Below are 13,908 nucleotides of genomic sequence, written 5' to 3'. Positions count from 1 at the left end.
AGAGATGTCAAGTAATCGAGATTTTATTAAAAGTGTCGAGAAAGTATACATGATAAAACATTATTTTATAAACCAACTCCATACGTTCCAAGATTAGAACACCATCACCCCCGGACTATCAAATTTAGAGTTTACCACTACACTCTACCAAGCCCCTCTCTCTCTCGCGCATAGTGCCATTGCCATTTCCTTTTCCCCGGGAGAAATGACTAGTAGAATTAATCCTTCTCTTTCTCTAACCTATTTACTTGAGCGACACTGTTCACTCCTACGCACATTTGAAAGTTGTTACTACCTGTTGGATTTGGCCTCCCAAGTCCCAATACTAACCCAAACTGTCTGTAAAAGAGTTTATCACCATTACGTAGTACATCATTTATTGACGGGTTGAGGGTGGCTTGGTGTATGTACTATGTAGCATGAAGTTCAAACCCCCGAGTGAGTCATTCCCATTAGGAAGTTAGAAGTTATTACCTCAACTGTACATAATCAAAGTGGGTTACGGGGCTATGGTCCGCGCAACATGAACCCGATTGTGCAGCAGCAAAACACGTATTATGTTCCCATCAATGTCATCAGGGAGATTAGTTGACAAACTGACAGATAGAAAGATAAGAGGCAATGATAAATCTACGACTTATTTCTGATCCACACAACAAGATCCAATACAAAGCACCAAGCAATGCACACGAATCTCAAATGCATATATCTATCTCCGGTACATTTCTTTAGCAAAGTACTTTTGTAGAACAAGTAGTAGGTCGTTTTATTATAACTATAGTTCAACTCCAAAAACCTTATTATAGAAAACCTTGGTTTTCTGATTGGCCTCCAAATGACCCCACCATAGGGTTCCTTCCTCGAAAGCATCACGAAACCTCCCACTTGGGCGTTTCTTCAGATGGAGGAGTGACGTGAGAGATCAGTCACGGGGAGATGTATTCTTCTTTATCAAGGCATAGGCATCACTATATATGGCCATCAGGTTTGAGAAGACTGCTAGGACTATCATAAAAACAGCCAAGAACTTGTCCTTCTTCGTTGCAATGTAGTGCTTATCCCTGAATCGCCAAGGAAAAGCAAATTTTATAATAGTTTGATGATGTAGTAATTCCACCCATAAAACCATGAAAAAATAAAAATAAAAACAATGATTTTAAAAGTCCAGCTCATGAAATTTGAAAAACCAAGACAGATAATTAAAAAAATCCCCTCATGTTAATTCACGGAGAACAATAGCAGGTAGGGCTACTAATGGTAGGGGCAGGGCAAGCAGATAGTGTCTCTACCAAGGGCATTTACACGTGTCAAATGCACCTGCGGTGGCACAATGGTCCATCATTAAGCTATCGAAGGTTTACTGATTTTCCTTCACAGAAAATCTGAATCCTATGAATATTCATCAAGCAATTTAAAAGGCCTTAATTATGAACTTTCCTTCAATAAGGAAGGATTACACAAACTAATCAACCATAAATAACTAAACCAACCATGGTGTTTCTGCATATTATTTTCCTTATCGAAATCGTTAGAAATTAAAATATATATATATATATAAGCAAAAAAAAAATGATCTTTCTACAAAGTTCAGTGACATGCAGGAAAACTCACCTAAGAGTAATGGCAGCAGGAAAAATGAACCCTAGGCACACTGCAGCAGTTGCTCCAGTGAATTGGAAAGCATCCCAAATGCTGGGTATGAAATTTGCACCTAAGAATATAAGAGTAATGAGCCCAATCGAGATCAATGCAAACCTACAATTATCCCGAACCAAAGGCCTTGATGAGGGAAAGAGGAGGCCATCCAAGTTGAGCCGCAATGGGAAGAAGACAACAGGAAATACGAGCATGAGGTGGGCAGCATAGCTAACACGGACAGCATCATTAAGCAGTGAACCGTAAGGAATGCCGAGGTTGGTATCAAAGTTGGCAAGCACATCATCTAGAGTTGCATCACCAAACAGAAGGAACCCAAAAAAGCTCGTCATTATGTACACAGATGAGCATAAAGCAAGCGAAGTACGCACAACCGTGTTTATCTGTGTAGGATCTTCAAGTTCATTGTCTATGCTGTGAACTGCAAATGAAGTGTACAGGAAATGAGTCCCTGTTATATAGGGGCTTCCAATTTGAGAGGAGAAAAAACATGAAAAAGTAAAACCTTTCGATTCAATCATCAGTTGAAATCTAGAGCATATTCCAATCCTGGAAAATATAACTCATAATTAACAGGGATGGTCTTATTTCCAACCACAGCTAAGATTCAAACACCAAACATCAGTTGAAAAACAAAAAAAGAATACTTGTTCTCATTTTTCTTCAGCAACACAAAACAATCTTGATTCATTAGAAATGTTTTACACAAGCTCAATAATTAAAAACAAACTTCAAAAAAAGGGAAAACTACTAAATTGATTTTTGAGGTTCAACCTTGTATCAAATTGGTCCCTGTGGTATAAAAATCAGCATATATCCACGTCATCGCCAATGTCATCTTGCCACAGGCTAAATATTGTGCCAGCTAACACATGGCAAAAAAAAAAGGTGGACGCAGTTACATCTAAGCCACCAAAGTGGGTGGGGTAAAGGCCAAAGGGGGTAGCCTTTCGGCCTATTGAGGGTAATTCGACCACCCCCAAATGCCAATTTTTTTATTTTTTATTTTTATGTTTTGTCAAGTGTTGAGTTGACTCAGAATTTAGCCTCTGAGGTGAGATTACATTGATGATGACATGGACGTATGCTTATGTGTCAGGGTCTCCGTCAACAAAAACTAACTAAAGGTGGACGGAGGGACCAGTTTAATAAAGATGATACCCCAGAGATCTTTAAAATCATTTTTATACCACAAAGATTGATTTGATACAAGGCTAAGCCCCATGGATCAATTTGATTGTTCTCCCTGGTAAAAATGGGTTGAGTTCAAGTTGTGCAGAAGCAATGCCTGAACTAACCCAAACTAGTCAGTTCAACTAAGTTTATTCAGAGTTCAACTCCTGCTGACCAAGTCTTCATGGACCCTCTTTTTGGTTCGGGGTGGGGGAAGAATAAGGTTCAAAGTGGGTTTTACTTCCCTTTTTTTTTTTTTTAGGTCCCTTTTTTTAAAAAAAAAAAAATTGGGTCTTTTTTTTTCCATGTTGAAAGAGGGGGGGATCTGTTTTATTTCATTCAATATTCATCACCCTAAGACACCTAATCAATCCCATTCCAACAGAAATAGCAGGATGCAGGCAAAATAAGATCTGTGTAAATGAGTAAACAGCTTGCATACCGTTATAGTGGCAGATATATGCAGTGACAAGAACAGGGACTACAGTGAAGAGTTCAAAGAATGATGTCAGATCAGTAACATCAGGTAGGAATCTAGGCATCATAACGCCTCCACTTATCAACTTCATAATGGAAATTCCAACGGTAATAACAAGAAACACAACCGCCAGGGCAACTGATAAAGCAGATGTATACCTTAATGAATCTGCCACCACAAAAGAATGCATATAAGATCTCCACAACAATGCATATCAAACATAATAAGGTTGTTAAAATGATAACAATAGAGAAATCCACATGCACCAAAAAAAAAAAAAAAAACTGTTTTAAGTTCAAGATATGCTCAATTTCTGGTACAAATATACAAACCACCCAAACGTCACAATACTGTGCAATTTGAGAAGCAACAAACCACTTAATCTGTTTTATGTTCCTCCAGAAGCAGGTATCCATTTTCAAATCAGAAGAAAATAAGGCTGTCAGACTGCAAATTCTATTTTGCCACGAGTATAATTCAAGTGCCATAGTTTCAATAAAACATGTGAGATTGCTAGATCTGACTATTGCTCAACTTAGATGGAAAATTAAGAATCAGATGGAGCAACCCAGATAGCAGCTGACAGATAATTGGATAACACTAACCGATTCGCTTAAAGCATGCCAATGGAGCAAATATACAAAGCGTCGTGACAGAGAGAACAAAGGTGCGCCCATTCCACCAGTGTTCTCCAAACCACCCTTCGAGGACACCAGCATGGTGATCTCCACTTGAAGATGTTCCAGAAAGCACATCGCCTTCAAGTAAAAGGACACAACATCCATAAGAAATTTACAGCTTTCCACATAATTACTACAATAAATCTTGACAGGCAAATAAGTCTACAAAGACCTTCCCCATGCGAGATATCAAAAACAGAAACAAAGATTGAGACAGATATTATATCATACCAATAATAATCATGTACACAATGAGTACGCCAATGTTGTTAATTATGACACTTAACTGCAGCAAAAATTTCCCATATTTTCCAAAGGCATTCCCCATAAGACCTCCATAAGAACCCGACTTCCCAGCCCGGCTAAACCTAAGCAAAAACTGGATTGAAGCATCGGTCAGAAACGCCATAAAGATTATCATGGCAATCCCAAGACCAAGCCCCAAAGCTTTCATGGTTGCCGGCAACGCCATGATCCCAGCACCGACAATTGTGGTAGATAAGTTGAACACTGCCCCAGTAAAGGAAGCACCATTAAACTCATCAAACCCAACATCTTCCTCTTGCCTCTTAGGCAACAAGGGGGCTTTATCATCAACAATTGTTACGGACTTTCGTGACTTCCTCTCCTTCTTAGGTGCAACATTTCCAATCGTCATCCTTCAGTATCTTTAATTTCTCCAAACAAAGATTCCAAGCTTAGGAAATCTACAGATGGAGCTCAATAACTGTGTACATAAAAACCCGAATTTAGCTTCGAAATTGGAAAATTCTAGTCAGTTTAAAATCAATTCAAATAATTTTAAAACTTAATAGTCCTAACCTGTAAACGATGGAAGAACTTCAATACGAAATATTGTGATTCAGTGCAATGATTCTGAAGCGGGCTCTTCTAGGGCCAAACCAACCAGATATTCAAACCCAATACCCCACTTCTTACAAATTTCCAAAAGAAACAGATCCTTTGTAAATTGTCCCAAATAATTAAGGCAGAAACTAAGAAAACCAGAAGAAATTTCAAAACCCAGAAATGGAAGTACTGAAATTATCTTGAATTCGAGTAATTTCTTAATATACACAACTGCTAACAAATATTTACGACAAAAAAACTGGACCTTTTCAGATTGACCCAGTTCCCCAAAGAGCGAAATTCCCCAAACCCAACACTCTCGTCAGAGATAAGCACCAAAGCCACCCAAGCAAGAAAGATTTTTCGTATAATCTAAAAAGAGAAAAAAACAGAAACTTTCAAAACGCGAAAAGAAATTGAATAACTTTGAGCTTCAAAACCAAGAATTACAGGAAAGACTGAAATTATACGCAATGGCGTTGCCTATAGACTGAATCATTGCGTGCGTCTGTACGAATTGACTAAAACATGAATGCCAATTATGACCATCGGGACAACAAAGACTTTTCAGACTCGGTGGCATAACTGTGATTGGTGAAGGTAAAAAGAAATAAAAAATCAAGATGCAATTATTTTTTTAGGGTTTCTAGTTTCTACAGATCAATTGTGTCCCATTGACGTCAACGACAAAGGTCTTTGTCCGCTTTTTGATCATCATCAGACTCGAAATCTGCTATAAGAAGACGAAATGTTGAAACTTTTGCAAGCCCCATATAAAGAGCCCGATATTTTGGCAAATAAATCGTCAGACTTATCTTTGATTTTTATTTTTAATTTCGGGGTAAATTAACTAAAGACCATGAAATCTCACTCAATTTGACAAATTTTTCTCTCCTAAATTTTAAAATATCTCAATTTAATTATTTGTTTTCAATTGCTCTTAATTTAAATTTTTCCGTCAAATTTAACAGTTAAAAATACCAAAAAAGACCAAAATATCTCTGATTTTCGATTTTTTACTTTTTTTAAAAAAAAAAGTATTAGAATTAAGGGTAAAGTTAAAATTTTATAAAAAAGTCAAGGGTATAAACGTTATTTAATGTTTAAAATCTGATAGAGAGTCCAAATTGATTGCAATTGAAAGTTAAGGAAACTAAATTAAGAGATTTTAAAGTTTAAAGTATTTATCAAATCAGATAAAAGTTTAACGGTTTTTCAGTAAAGTTACCCCTTTTAATTTTAAACGATTAGGCTTATATAATTTTTATTTTTCTAAAATATACTTATGCCCCTATCTTTTGATACGATTTTATTTAAAACCAATGTTTTTTTTTTTTTTTTCATCTATATTTTATGTGACGGATTTCCAATAATGATATGACAAAGGAAGTGCATGAAAAGTTTATAAGACCATTAACGTTAAGTTAATAAGTTTTAACCTTACTAAACTTCCATGACATTATTGTATTTAGAATCTTATGACAAAACAAAATAGAATAATGCTATCCACACGACACCATTAATTTATTTGTCCAAAACAAAAACGATAATTATGACATGACTATTATAAAAGTATTGCCTGGCTGGCACATCATAACCAGACAATCTTGACAAGCAATTGTTGGCCTAACCATGTTTAATAAACCCCATTTATTATTTAGTAATTCTGTTATTAATTAATGTGAAATAAAGTACGACCCATTTAATTAAATATGTGAAATTAGCGTTGATTAATATAATTTTATACGTATGCATTGACATACAAACACAAATTACCACCCCCTAAGCTAGTTTTATAATTTGGAATAGAGTTTTTATTTAAATTGGATCGGATGAAATTCTTTGACTTCATTCTATCAAGTTAGCAAGTGTCATTTTACATGTGAGAAACATATGCTTTAGAATTTTCCAAATACTTTTAATATTGTTAAAAAAATATATGCTTGTCACATGTTTAAAAAACACCACAATTTTATAAATAAGATGGAAGAAACTCTTAAGACACTTTGTCCCTAGAATTGGGCTTGAAATATCTTAATTTTTGCTGAGCTTGGTGTTCACAGTATCAAATCAAAACGATTTGCAGGCCCAACACTTCTAAGGCTCAAATAGCAAAGATAATAGGGGTCTTGATTTTTGCTTAGCAGTGGGTAATTTTCTGAAATCTGATTGATTAGCAGCCTCCTAATTAGCAGTCTCCGCAGTTTGAACTAATTATTTGTCACTCCATTCCCCTAGTTGTTGGCACGTTGGGCTGCATCCTGATTTTCATCTTGCAGTATTTCTATTGCTCTGCCTCTACCTCCATGTGTTCGGGTTGTGAGTGGAAAGAATCCTCTCTCTTTGGTCTAGCTTTTGTTAATTTTAGGCTTGTTTATGCTTAGTTGTTTAGTTGATTTGCTTTGTTCCCGTTTGTTGTTTAATGTACTTAAAAAAAAAAAAAGAAAAAAAGAAAGGCTGCTAACACTAGAAGAGCAATGCTAATACAATAGAAATCATGAATTAAAATCTTTTTTTGTTTCTTTCTTACAATTGGGAAAATTCACTTTACCCCCCTAAGTTTTAGGAATTTTTTAATTTAAGCTCAAAAGTTTAAAAATTAGCAATGTACCCCCATAATGTTTCAAAAATTTTCAAGTTAAACCTCCAGTTACTAATTTTCGTCAAATTGGACAGAAATAAATGAAATTACGTAATTACCCTCAATTTTTTTTTTTTTTTTTTTTTAAATTTCGTCCAATTAGACGGAAATTAAGTAACGGAAGGTCTGAATTGAAAATTTTTGAAATATTAAGAGAGTACATTGTCAATTTTTAAACTTTGTTGTTCAAATTGAAAAACCCTAAAATTTCAGAGGGTAAAGTGAATTTTTTCCTAAAATTAATTATCTAATTCTACAAATTTTTGTAACCAAAATAATTATATATGAAATTTAAATTTTTAATGTTAATACAGGTTATATTTCTACATCAAAAAGTTAGTAATTTTTTTTAAAATAAAATCACTTTAAACTATGCAAAATTACTTCTTTAAAGGCTTTGACAAGGTTATATTATTTTTTATATTATTATTATATGGATGATTTTTTTTTAAATTTTCTTCGTCTTAAATCTCAAAAAGTTACGTGAAAAAATATTTTTTATTTCAAACGAACAAAGTTATAAGAACAAAAAATTATGATTCCTTTTAAAATTTAAAGGAAAAGGAATGAGCAAGTGGTTTTGAGATTTGTTGTGTCGAAAATGGTCGCCTTCCAAAGCCTTTAGTTACGTCAAAAACAGCCACTCGCAATCGCTTCAAAAAGAGAAAGAGCAGACGGCTTTCTGGAATTTAGCAAAACGAGGACGTTCCCGTGTGTGACAGGCATTTCACCGATTGTGTTGTATTAATCAACTACACCTTTCTATTTTTAGGGGAAGGATTTGTAATTGGGAAAGAGGAACTCGTATCTATCTTCCAACTTGACGGTTCGTTCGTGTGCTTTCGAGCACTTTCATGAGGTACACTTCATATTTTTAGGATTTTTCTCACATTTACTCTATGTCTTTCACGAGAAGATGTTGAAAAATAATGTGGGGTTTTTTTATTATCTCCAGTCTTTTCGTTGTACATGTTGTAAATCATGAGATGGGCATTTTGGAGTTTCTATTTCTGGAACATTTCCGGATTTTTCATGGATTTTTTTTTTTTTTTTTTTTTTTTGACATATGGGAAATTCTTGATCTGGGTCTTTCAAAATTTTGAACTGTTATGGATTTTTGTTAGCCGTAGGAACATCTTTATGAGAACAGGATGGCTGAGATGATGTGTTTTCCTTTTTTGGATCATGGGGTGCCTTCCAGCTTGTTAGATGGTGTTTTGGATTGTTCGTTTTCTTGAATATCTTCAACTGTTTGCAGGGATTCTTTTGTTGGTTTATGGAAATTTTGTTCTGGGTTTTTGGAGTTTTAATGATAGTTAGTTTGGGAATTTAAAAAAGAATTTACATTCGTTTGAGATATGAAAATGGTCTACTTGTTGGTGTTTTGTGTGTAAGAAGTTATATTTGGGAGGCTTGGTTTTAACTTAATGAAGGATGGGCAGGATTTCTAGTGAGTGTTCATCGATAGTTATTTGACGTTTAGTTGTTACCTTTTTAGTAAGAGATACTTGAGGAAACTTTAGAGTGCTGATTTTCTTATTCGTAAGTAAAATACGGGTCCTATGTGTTTCGAACCCAACACCTTGCCCTCCGCCCTATTCTTATAGGGGTAGGAGGCGCCATTTGATTTAAAGCTTATTGGCTTAAGAGTTCTTACTTAATGCAATTATTTTCATTTGTTATGTTTGTCTGCATTTTGCACTTGTTCATGCGCAACCACCTGAGGTGGGATATCTTTCTACATATTAAGATGGTTTTGGGACGGAAAACATTTTCTTTACGTAATGTGGGAGGACATAATTAAGTTAGTGATGATGGTAGTAAAAGCAATTGTTATGGTGGTGATGTTGACTCTGATAACATGGTGGTACGGTGGCATTTGATGCGGTGAAATCAGAGTATGACAATGGTAGCAGTATGGTGATTATGATGGTGGTGGAAAGTTGGCAGCAGTGGTTCTGTGGGATGGTTGTGGTGGAGGCGATAACATGGTGGTGGTATTTGTGAACTGATGGTGGAAGTAGTTCTCTTTCCATTCTCGTTGTCACTGAAAGCATTAAATATTTCCTTTTTATATCTGAGATTCTTGTTTTTGGCATTTCCCATTATTTGGAAAAACGATCTCTCACTGAGGGTTTGTTTTTTGGATAAATTATTTTATTTATTTTATGGGCTTTTTTCTTTCAAATGAAAACTGAAGCTGGAAGCAGCAATGCAATCAGATGAGCCCTGAAAATTTAGAAAACATTTATTCATTATTTTCTTAATATTCAGTTAGGTTACTGTTGTTTCCTCTCACAACTTTCTCTAACTTAACTTTTCTTTATTTTCTTGTAGTTGATTTTCCAGGTCTCAAGAGCAGCAGAATAGCTGGATGATTGCAATGGAAACAGATGCTGTTTGTGAAGCAAGTGTATCTAGTGATAATGTTGATACTGGTGATGCAGAGGCAGAGTCAAATAAAGTTAATTTACTTGGAGGGGTCTCTTTTAATGGAGAGGTTATTGGAGAATTAGGAAATGCTGGGGAAGTTCTGACAAGAGTGGAATTGGATTTAGCATGTTCTTCTGAAAAGTTAGTTAACCTTAGTGTTCTGATGATGCATGTGGCGACCAGGGAAAGTGACTTTGAAGCCTTTGCTTCAGAGGAAGAACATATGTTCAGTGATTCTACTGAAAAGGCTTTGGAATTTGATCTCTTATCTGGAATTTTAGATTCAGAGGTGAGAGAACTGGACAAATTCATGGCTGCACTTCAAGCAGATGTTAACACTTCCCGTGAGATTGTATCCTCATTCAAACACTTGGGAGAAAATTTCAAGGAAATGGAAGGAAAGTTGCGTGATTCTGAACAATCTTTGAAGCAGTCACAAGATCAGATCTCTGAAATTTGGACGCAATCTGCCAAGTTCCAGAGGATCTTGTCATGTTCTGTTCGGGGTGACAATTGTAAGCTATAGAAAGCAAACCTAGTTTATAATAACAAATAATCAGCTTTTTCATGATTTGTAGTATTACTGATTTGTATGCTTATAATATGATAGGTAGCTGTAGAAATACATAGTGTGGGACAGGCTTGCTTGTTCTAGAGAAATGTGAAGTTGTAAGAAACTGTGAAAATTTTTTTTTTCTTAAAAAAAAATAAAATTGTTAACCTGTTAGATAGCTGAACCACGATAGGAGCTGTATGTGGCAACTGAGCATCTTCAGATCATTTTCGTAATTCACAGGCTTGATTCTGCTCTTCCTAATGAAGATGTGTGACAGAGGACAGTTTTTTTTTTTTTTTTTAAATAAAATTGTTTTGCTCTTTGATGCAGGCATATGTTACTGCAATATTATATGTTACACATGTATCTCACTTTCTAGTGCATGCATGTTGACAGGGAATAGTGATAAAGGTGCGAACTTTCCAGAGGATGACCAATTTTTGAATACATATGCAAAGATAAAGATGCAAACTGCTGAACAGCAAAGACATATCCTGAGGATGCTTGAAAAATCTTTGGCTAGAGAGATGGATCTAGAGAAGAAGTTGACCGAATCAAGACATAATGAAGAAGAACTGAAACTGAGGCTACATTCTTCAGAACAAGAAGTATTTTACCTAGAGGAAGAAGTAGCTGATTTTTGGGAGAGGTGGTTGCAGGCAGATAATGCATCAGAGGTCCTGATGGGAATTTCAAAGGAACTATTGGGTCGACTCCAGATTTTTCAGTTCAATTTGAATGGTGCAGTTCAGCGAGAAGCTGAGCTAAGATCAAAGCTTGAATGCTCCACAGACCAGTTGAAAGGTAAAGACATTGATCTCAACAAGCTCAAGACTAGTGGTGCAGAACATGATAACTTCCTCTTAGCCCAGGCAAACAGCTTAAAAGCCAGCTTGAAGGAAGCTGAAAATAAACTAAGTCTTGCCAATACTGAGGCCTTCACTTTGAGGGAGAAGGTGAGTTCACTCGAGAAGCAGCTTAAAGAATCTGAGTTTCAGCTGCTGAATGCAAACGTCTCTGCAGGTGGAAGTCAGGAGCATCATAATGTTGTATCTTCTGAAATCAGTGAAATGGAAAATTTTATTTTGGATCCGAAAGAACAAATTTCCGAAGCAGAAAGTAGGGCCGAAAGTGCCAAAGCCAGGTGTAAATTATTGGTTGAGACCAATATGGATCTTAATGAAGAGCTGGGTCTTCCTAAAGACAGTGGTGGTATCTATGAGAAGGTGGATTTACTTGAGACGCAGTTGAGGGAATCTGATATTCGGCTCCAGCATGCAGTGGCATCTGCTGAAGCTAGTCAGGAGAAGCAAAGCATGTTGAATTCTGCAATTGGAGACATGGAGAATTTGATAGAGAATCTGAAGTTGAAAGTTTCAAAAGCTGAAAGTCGGGCTGATTGTGCTGAGGAGAAGTGTATCATATTATCTGAATCTAATGAGGAGCTAAATGAGGAACTGAACTTTTTGAGGGGCAGACTGGAATGCTTGGAGGTATCTTTGTACCAAGCTAAGGAAATGAAAAAGGCAACTGCAAAGGACATTGGTATCCGGACCAAAGTTATTACGGATTTGGTCATGCAACTTGCAATTGAAAGAGAGCGCCTTCATAAGCAGGTATTGGCCTATTATGATTTGAGTTTTTAGCTTAAAAGCTGGTTTTGGCCGTAGACTGTCCCAATTTTACTGTCTCTTTAGTCTTTATCACCTGAATTTAAGCAGCACTTGAAGTTTCTACTTCAACATTAGTATCTACATAACAAAATTAAGCTAAAAGTACAAAATTATTCAATGATCAGCAATGACCTACATCATACTATCGTGGAAATTACTTACCCAAAATTCTGATGAAAAATTTAAAATTACATCTCACAGCAGCGCTAGTTTCTATGAATTATCTTTTTGCTTAAACAAGAAAGTTCAATGTCTTGTTTTAAAAAAGTCGGGACTATAAATGACTTGCAAATTATGATTTTTAATTATTGAATTGTTAGAATATTTATTGAACGATTAAATATACAGTTTCCCATCAATTTAAGCTTTTGAGATAACTGGTGATATAAATGGTTTTAAAATGTGATCCTAAGTCCGAACCATGATTTGACACTTTATCTCTCAATTCAGTTGAATATTCCACTTGCTAGGCCCTTTTATTAAGGGGAAAGCTAAATCCATACGTGAGAGAGAATGTGAGAATATTATTTGGTTAAATGCATCATTTTTCATCAGCTTAAGCTTTTGGAACAACAAATGATTTAATATGCATCAAGGCATGGATTTAGTTTTGTTTACATATAAAACATTTAAAGGGTCTAAGAATAAAAACAAGTGTAGAATCTTGATGGTCGCAAGTCAACATTTAAATATGAGGGCATGCCAACTGAACTGCTAAAGATAAAATGGGGTTTTCCTAAACCCAGTGGAACTTCTGCTGATTCAAAAGATATTTGTGTATTATGTGCAGATATCTTCATTGGCAGTGGAGAACCAAATTTTGGTGGTGAAGTTACAGCAAAACAAGCACCCATCTGTAGCTAGTGGCCATTATAGTGGAGAAGACAGTAAAGGATTCTCATTTGCCAAGCATGACTTGACTGATGTTACTCGTGCAAGAGAAACTAAGGAAGAAGCAACTGAGTTGTTGGCCACTGGTTCCGAGGTAAGTGTTCCTGTTTATGTGTATACTTCATAATGGTGGGTTGCTTTCTTCTAATCATGCTTGAAATTGTCCTCTTGCTGTCCAGGCATCTTAATTTATAATAGATGTTTTTTCTACTAACAGCCTTAACACTCACATAGTCACATGATGGCTAGTGTATCTTATTCGGAGCTTGAAACTTTTTGTTCTAAATTTTTGCCTCTCTATTTGTTTGGTTGCAGTTGGGCAAGACTCAGAAAAATGTGTCTGTTGGTAAGACTAAAAAGGGGCCTGCAGATTCTACATCAGAGCCAGAGGTCGAGACAGTGAGGAGAATAGATGCAGGAGTCCTGAACTTTAAGCATGTTTTTGTGGCGATTCTCATCTTGCTGATTTCAGTCGTGGCCTATCTACTTCAACAACAAACTTGCCCTTTTTGAAGCCAAGAGTTTTTGATTGGCCAATGATAGGAGATTTTCATCAATGCTTACCTTTTGTCCATCTTCTCTCTTTTGTAACTTGGTGCACATAACTCTTTCCTAAACTACTTTTGTTGTTAACTAGAGATGTGGTGCTATGCAGAAGAACAATACAACTTATTGTACTGAGAGCATATATATTTTCATCTGATCAATGCACTGAATACCTGCAAATAGAAAGTGCTGAGGATAGCAAGATCTCATTTTTGTTTTTGGCTGTATAACAAGATACTAATGAAAGCTGCTTTTTGTAATTATGAAATCTACGGAAAGTTGCAATGGTCCTAATTTTTCGGTGTATATATTTTCCTGCACTGAAGATTATT

General features: G+C 35.7%; 2 protein-coding genes across 2 annotated transcripts; one reads left to right on the top strand and one right to left on the bottom strand.

The window, feature by feature from the left end:
• Window positions 1-612: 612 nt before the first annotated feature.
• On the bottom strand, window positions 613-5,501 carry LOC132180629 (amino acid transporter AVT6A-like). Its single transcript, XM_059593520.1, has 6 exons — window positions 4,810-5,501; window positions 4,219-4,714; window positions 3,913-4,065; window positions 3,272-3,475; window positions 1,612-2,077; window positions 613-1,061 (listed from the first exon to the last, which is right to left on the bottom strand). Exons 2-6 carry the CDS (start codon window positions 4,643-4,645, stop codon window positions 923-925), a joined length of 1,389 nt encoding a protein of 462 aa, XP_059449503.1. The 5' UTR covers window positions 4,646-4,714; window positions 4,810-5,501; the 3' UTR covers window positions 613-922.
• A 2,677-nt stretch (window positions 5,502-8,178) lies between these two features.
• LOC132182414 (WPP domain-interacting tail-anchored protein 1) lies at window positions 8,179-13,792 on the top strand. The gene is made up of 5 exons (XM_059595652.1): window positions 8,179-8,336; window positions 9,815-10,425; window positions 10,863-12,082; window positions 12,930-13,124; window positions 13,346-13,792. The coding sequence occupies exons 2-5, from the start codon at window positions 9,852-9,854 to the stop codon at window positions 13,541-13,543; spliced, it is 2,187 nt and encodes a 728-aa protein (XP_059451635.1). The 5' UTR covers window positions 8,179-8,336; window positions 9,815-9,851; the 3' UTR covers window positions 13,544-13,792.
• The last annotated feature ends 116 nt before the right edge of the window (window positions 13,793-13,908 follow it).

This window comes from Corylus avellana, chromosome ca5 (genome assembly GCF_901000735.1).
Source record: "Corylus avellana chromosome ca5, CavTom2PMs-1.0".
NCBI lineage: Eukaryota > Viridiplantae > Streptophyta > Magnoliopsida > Fagales > Betulaceae > Corylus > Corylus avellana.
Note: the sequence above shows the minus strand (reverse complement) of the source record. Positions and strands in the feature narration are given on the sequence as shown.